Genomic DNA, 7,178 nt, shown 5'->3' on the forward strand with positions numbered 1-7,178 from the left:
GTATCTCTGTCTCTCTCCCTACCTCCCCCTACCCTCTCAATATCTTACTGTCTCTATCCAATAAATAAAGATAATTAAAAAAAAATTTTTTTAAGTGGACACAGAATTTTGGTGGTGGGTGTAATGTAGAACTACTGTTATTATTCTTTTTTCTTAATTTCTTTATTGAGGAATTAATGTTTTACATTTGACAATAAATACAATATTTTTGTACATTCATAACATTTCCCAGTTTACTGTTATTAATTCTATAATCTAGTAAATCACTATTGAATCACTACCATAAAATTCAAAAAAGAATTAGGCCATGATTGCAAACAAAATTAGAAAACTTATTTATATTCAAGTATTTAAATATCAAATGAAGATTAGTAATCATTATGTTAATAAACTAATATTAACTGACATAGTAGCCTACAAAATTATCATTTTTCAAATCCTAGTACAGTAAATGCATAACATGCTCCTTGATTATATTCTAAGATATACAGTGTAAAAACAGAAGCAAGTAGATCAAAGTTAAAATCTGTTTCTTCCTAACTTCCAAGCATAACGATCATTGAAAAGTCTCTGTTTCTTTCAAGGTTTAGTCTGCTTGGCTAAAGTTATTAGAATTTACTAATCTAATGAGAACTCCTTAAATGCGTTGCCATAGCTATTTATGATCAATTTTTAACTTTAAACTCAGTAAATATATATAATCCCATCATATAAAGGATAAGATCACACACATTTAATAAAACAGAAAGGTACATGAATTTGAAAAAAAACACGGAAGAAAACTGTCTCTAAGACTTTGTGAGAACTATAGTGGTTACTGTTGGGAGAGTGGGAGCACAGAATTTTGGTGGTGGGTCTGGTGTAGAACTATAGCAAGTAATTTGACAATTATGTAAACCACTGTTAGCCACAAGTAAAATATTTGTGGGGAGACTTCAATAGAAGGGACTGAGATGTATGTAAAACACTTTGCACAGTACTAAGGGTAAATTTAGCATGCTATCCTCTCTGAGTTCTCCTCTTACAAACAACCATTCTTAGTTCCAGTTTCCTTCCCGGGTTCCAGTTCTTTCCACTCCCTTCCTCTTCTGTTTATGCTTCCTTTCTACAGGAAAGATATCCCTGGTTACTTTTGACTATTTATAAATTATTCTACTATCTTGGGTGTTACTTCCAATCACAAAGATTAATAAAAATTATATTCTTATAGTTTACTACTTAAAAGTATGAAGACTTGTTCAGAAATTGCTTTAGGTTTAGGGAGAAATGTCATCTATACCTTGAACTTGATTTGGCCACGTGATAGGGATACATGGCTAAACGATAATGAGATGAGAACTAGGAAAAGAAAAGAAAAGCCTGATAATGAGATGAGAACCAGGAAAAGAAAAGTTTTTCAACTTCTGAAAAACTAGAGTTCTTTCATTTTTAATAAAATATACTGGCAAAAAATATGATAAACCTTAAGGTGTAAGAGTAAAATGTGAAAGTCCCATAAAGTATAAATCATACTACACTTATTGACAGGTTACATACCATAAGAGAATAAGAGATGTAGCAAATATTTTCAGAAAAAAAAAAATTGAGGGGTCTGGAAGAGATACTGAAAAGTAGCACATTCTCTTTAGAACTAAGTAACTAAGTAAACAAAAATATAGAAGAATTGAAAAATCTTTTTTCTATACAAACTCATTTTCACAGTAGAGCATTTAGGGAAAGGAACTTATTCTACCAGAAAACAAGAATATAAGGTGACAGAGAGTAAAAGCAGTCTAGCTAAAAGGAAGGTGTTGACCAACCAGTATGAGGTGTAAACAACTTCAAATACTTAACAATAAATACAAAGCCACCCATATTTTTCTTTGCTGACAATCAATATGATTTTTTTGCAACTGTAAAGTCTAAAAGAGGACTATAATAGTATATGCAATCCTAAAGATAAGCATACTAATATATATATAACATTTTAACATGTAACACACAACACACACATATATATGTATATATTAGACACAGAGGTATGTACTCTTCATTCTAGCCCAAATTTCCATTATTTCAATGCTTACTATCAATAAAAAGAGGACAGCACTTGTTCCCATATTCTATTGAGACTGGAGACGACATGAGCCTGTAGTCAGCCTTTGCCTTTTATCCCAGAAACCAATCACCCTTTTCCCAGCACCAGCTCAGCTCTCTGTGGATCCAGGGAGCTAGGGGTCCTATCTTTTTCTAAGTAAAAAAATTCTTCTCTAAACCCCAGCAACCGAATTTGGGTCAGAGCACAAAGCTGGGAATCAATACTGTTGAGAATAAAAGTAAAGCAAGAGAATACAATTAATTGTAGATACTGTTTTTAAAAGTTGTTACCAACAAAATTCAGTGTATAAATGCTGATTCTAATTTTAGATTCATGTGGGGAAGTGTTTGAACATTAAGAGAAAATAAATAAAAATTTTTGAGAAATGAAGCCCTTCTCTCTTCTTTAGTAAACTGAAGAAGCAATTAAATTTTTGTATAAGCAGTGACAACTTAAAATGTTTATATAACATCTTAATGTTTTCAGTGTTTTAATTTGCTGGCTGGGCAAAAACTGGTGACATTCATGGAATCATTATGACAAATATATATCTAACTACTTTTATATCTTAAGATTTATCATCTATTAGATCTACCTATAAGATCTTAATCCACCTGACACTGCATTTCCTGACATTGTCATTAAATAACTGTTTGATCCCAGCTATTTCACTTCAATAATGTAGTCTTTGAATATTCCAAAAAGAAGGAGTGAATCTCCATAACCTGTAGATATAAAATGTTAATAATCAAATTCTAAATTCTAATTCTCATCTTTACCTAAAAAAAACAAAAAATGTACTTCTACTACAGTAATAAACACAGACTATTTCCTACAGGTTGGTTTCTAGGGTAGTAAAGGTTTATATAAAAATTTTCCTGCTTCACCCATGGGATAAGATATAAAAAGAACAAATCAGAGCTGTCAGTTTTTATGGAGGAAAAATGAGAAAGCAAATTCCTGTTTTATTTGTTCATTAACCGGATTTCTGCATACCCTTCACACCCAAATCAGTGGTTTTATACTATGCTCTTTCTATGACTGATCAATTTCCAAGTCTACTATGATTTAAAAAATGCCTGAATTAATGTTATCATAATTTGAAAAAGGGTAGCAACTTTTCACTTTCTAGTTATCATGTTTAAGTAAGCAAATTACTCTTCAGTGTCTAAAAGGTTAAAATGTAATCTGAAGACTACTGATATTAAATAAAATACATGGGAACAAAGTAACTAGTACCAAAAAAAGACAGTCAATAAGTACTCAATGTGCTTTAAAGGCAGGACATTCTCAATTATTTAAATACCTCAATTATTTAAACACCTCATTCTTTAGTTAACAGCAAAATAAATAATAATAAAACTAGGATGTTCAATCCATCAACTAATTGTTAAGTAGCATTTAAAAAGTCAAATCAATCAGTAGGTACTGAATATTTTCAGTGTGCCACAGACTATTTGAAGGCCCCAAAATTTAGTGACAAAGATAATAACCCTACCCTCAAAAAGTTCAGTCTAGAAAAAATATAAACTTATAACAAAAAATATGTAATAGTAAGAGTATATACAAGGAGCAGAAGTATAAAATAAGTAATTTTTAAAATGGTAGAGGAAGCAGCTGAAGAAACAGTAAAATAGAAAAGAATAGTTTTACAGGCAAATACTTGTTTAAATTCTAGCTCTTTTACTAGCTATATGATTTTGGGCAACTTATTTATTTATTCCCTTTTGTCGTCCTTGTCTTTTTTTATTATTGTTGTTGTTGATGTCGTAGCTGTGGGCTAGGCCAGAGAGAAATGGAGAAAGGAGGGGAAGACAGAGAGGGAGAGAGAAAGATACCTGCAGACCTGCTTCACCTTTTGTGAAGCGACTCCCCTGCAGGTGGGGAAGCCGGGGCTCAAACCAGGATCCTTACACTGGTCCTGGTCCTTGAGCTTTGCGCCACTTGCGCTTAACCCGCTGTGCTACCGCCCGACTCCCGGAGCAACTTAATTTACCTGAGTTTCTTGATAAACCTACTTTAAGGAGTTATTTTGAAAATTAGAAATATGTATTATGTCTGATAACAAGCACACTATAAGAAGTAGTTGTTTTAGAATCTGCATTTGCTTGTTTTTAATAAACTGGATTCTAAAAGGGACTGAGGTTACGTATTTTGACTAAGTATTAAGCTCCACATGGGATCACTTGTGGCTTGGTGAAGGTCACTATGAACCACATAAGAATTTCATCATTTGGGAGTCGGGCGGTGGCGAAGCGGGTTAAGCGCACGTGGTGCAAATCGCCAGGATCTGCATAAGGATCCCAGTTCGAGCCCCCAGCTCCCCACCTGCAGGGGAGTCGCTTCACAAGCGGTGAAGCAGGTCTGCAGGTGTCTGTCTTTCTCTCCTCCTCTCTGTCTTCCTCTCCTCTCTCCATTTCTCTCTGTCCTATCCAACAACAACGACATTAATAACCACAACAAGGGCAACAAAAAGAAAATAAATAAATAAATAAATAAAAACTTAATAAAAAAAAGAATTTCATCATTTATTTTGTCCACTTTTAAGAAGTGATGTAGTTGCTTAAGATGGTACAGTCATCTCCTGTGAAATACACTTCTAATCTACTTCCTTCTCTATTTTCACCCTGTCAAATATTCTGCATAATCAGACTTCTAGAAGGCCCATTTCCTAGTGGTGGTTCCCAAGTTCTTCAGTCCTAATTTTAGGTGGTAAGTATACCCCTTTATGAAATGGCAATGTCCAGCTTGCATCTGACAGTTATTAAAATTATAAAAGGATAAAATCACCACCACCTCTGGGGTGAAACTTCTATTGTCAACCTATTTGTTGACTTGTGGAAGTGGAAGATACTATAATGACAAGAACCTTAAAGTAAATATTTTAAAGTCCTGTTAAATATTGCTAAAAGGTAAGTTACATTTACATCTACTGTTACAAAACTACTTTTCTCAAAACATCCAATGATGAGCTAAGCCAGACACTAATACATACAAATATGTATTCATGAGTACTTTTCCTTTACTCCGACACAATGTTTAATGTAAGAATAGTAAACACAAAGGAAGTTACGTGAAGATTTTTAAAAAGGCGACCTCTAAATTGCACTGAATCAAGAAACGGTCATGCTATCACCAGTTTTCCAGAATTTAAAAAACATGTTCTGCTCTCCAACCACCACATAAAGTTAGCTCACTCCAAATTACATAGCCACAGATTAAAGGTGACACTACCAAGGATCAATGCAGAATCACTTGAGTTTTTTAAGTCCACACAATAGTATGTAGCTCTACTGAAGTTCTCTCTGCGAGTCATCTAACTTCCCAGACTTTATTAAACCTATCGATATAAGCGTGTATACATCCCGTCAAAGTTATGTTTATGAATTATTTATGCCGTTAACCCATTTGATGTGATGCATTTGAAGTACTAACACTCGATCAAAATTAGCTGCCTTGCAAAGTTTCTTGTAGACACCAACCTTTAGAGTTTGGTTTTTCTTTTCAGTCAAAAGTCAGCCTATCAGCATGCCTACATAGCAAAACCACAAGTTCCCTCACAAAGCCAATCTACAGAATCGATAAAAACATGAAAAATCAACTACTCGTTTTTACAGCGAGGAATCAGTGTTAACTATTAAGTTAAATTCCTTCCTGGGAACCTTGGTGATGGAAGGGAGACACAGAAACCTGTTACAGAAACAGCATCTTGAGGCCATAGGCAGACAGACGTGAGGAAATAGAAAAGGGAGGAGAGAATTCCGCTAAAGACGCTGGCCTAGCCTCTTATCCACCATCATTTACTTAGTTATCTCCTATGGCCAATAAATAAGTCAAATCAGTTCAAACAAACAGGTAATGGTGAACAGGAGATTTATGTCTTGCATTAGGGTTTGCAGAAGAAAAAAGAAAGAAAGATAAAGGTCTAGATAGCAAGCAAGGTGTGTGCGGGTGCGGGCACCGCTGGCTGGAGGAAATAAAATAAAAGCTGCGCTCAAGTCGGCGCTGAAGCTGTTTCCTCGCTTACTACGGAGGCCTCGGGGGTCGCGAACTGTCCCCCAGCCAGGACAGTTGACATGACAGCAGCTCCCCCCACCACCACCCCAAAGGAGCCGAGAAGATGCAATTAGCATCTTCCGGGCCGGGAGCCCGGACCGCGGGGCTGGGGAGGTGGGGCTGTCTGCCCCGAGCCTAGTCTCCTCCCGCGGGGAGCAGCAGCCGAGGGGCGGCACCGCGATCCCGTCCCCGTCCCCACCCCGACAGCATCAGTTAATTACCCGTGAGGCTCCTCAGCACCGTCCCGTGGGCCCAGAGGCTCAGAACCTGCTGCACCGACAGGTTGATCATGGAGTGGTCACCCGCCTCCGCCTTCATCTTCCCCGGGGGACGTCCGCCGACCTCTCCCTGGGCGCCCGGCGGCGGCTGCAAGGCTCCGGGGGGGGCGGCGGCGGGTGCGCGGCTCCTCCAGGCCGCCGCCGCCACCGGGGGAGGCTGCGGGGCAGCGAGCTGGGCGCTGCTCGGGCAGCCGATGAGCCTCCGGGGGGGGCCGCTCAGCGCGTCTCCCAGGCAGCCCCCTCCCCGCCGGGGAGACATTGAGGACAGCGGACGGGGGAGAGGCGGGGGCCAGGCGCTCTCCCCGCGCGGCCCCCGAGCGAGGACTCGGGCGGAGGAGGCCGCTCCTCTTCAGGGGCAGCACCGCGCTCCGAGGCCGAGGTCACGCCGAGAGGCCCGGGGTGATGGGCAGCCGGCAGGTGCAGTCCTCCGCGGGAACCAGCTCATAACCGCGGCAGGACCAGGACGCCGAGACCCAGAGGAGGCGGCGGCGGCGGCCGCGGCGGCACTTGCCGCCAGCCTGCCCACCCTCCGGCCGCCGACACCTGAGGAACCGCCCCCTCCACCCGCGGCCGCCGGCTGGCCGCTTCTGCGCGCACGCACGAGGCTCCACCTCCCCCGCCCGACCAGCAGCATCTGCGCATGCTCAGTCTCCCAGTTCCCGCCCCGCCCTCCGACTGCTAGTCGGCCCCAAAGCGCTGTTCCTCGCGCTTCCCGTGAGCGCGAGCTCGCGTGGTGATCAGCATCCAGTCTTGGCCCGCAGTGGGGC

At 40.2% G+C, this 7,178-nt stretch overlaps 1 protein-coding gene across 1 annotated transcript in view; it reads right to left on the bottom strand.

Moving 5' to 3' along the window:
* TMEM170B (transmembrane protein 170B) overlaps positions 1-6,672 on the bottom strand; it is a 28,106-nt gene extending 21,434 nt beyond the window's left edge. The window contains exon 1 of the mRNA XM_007539254.3: positions 6,355-6,672. Within this exon, the coding sequence (XP_007539316.2) occupies positions 6,355-6,670 (316 nt within the window). The 5' untranslated portion in view covers positions 6,671-6,672. The remainder of the gene's footprint in view (positions 1-6,354) is intronic.
* Positions 6,673-7,178: the final 506 nt, after the last annotated feature.

The sequence above is a fragment of the Erinaceus europaeus genome, chromosome 4 (assembly GCF_950295315.1).
Source record: "Erinaceus europaeus chromosome 4, mEriEur2.1, whole genome shotgun sequence".
In the NCBI taxonomy this organism is placed as follows: domain Eukaryota; kingdom Metazoa; phylum Chordata; class Mammalia; order Eulipotyphla; family Erinaceidae; genus Erinaceus; species Erinaceus europaeus.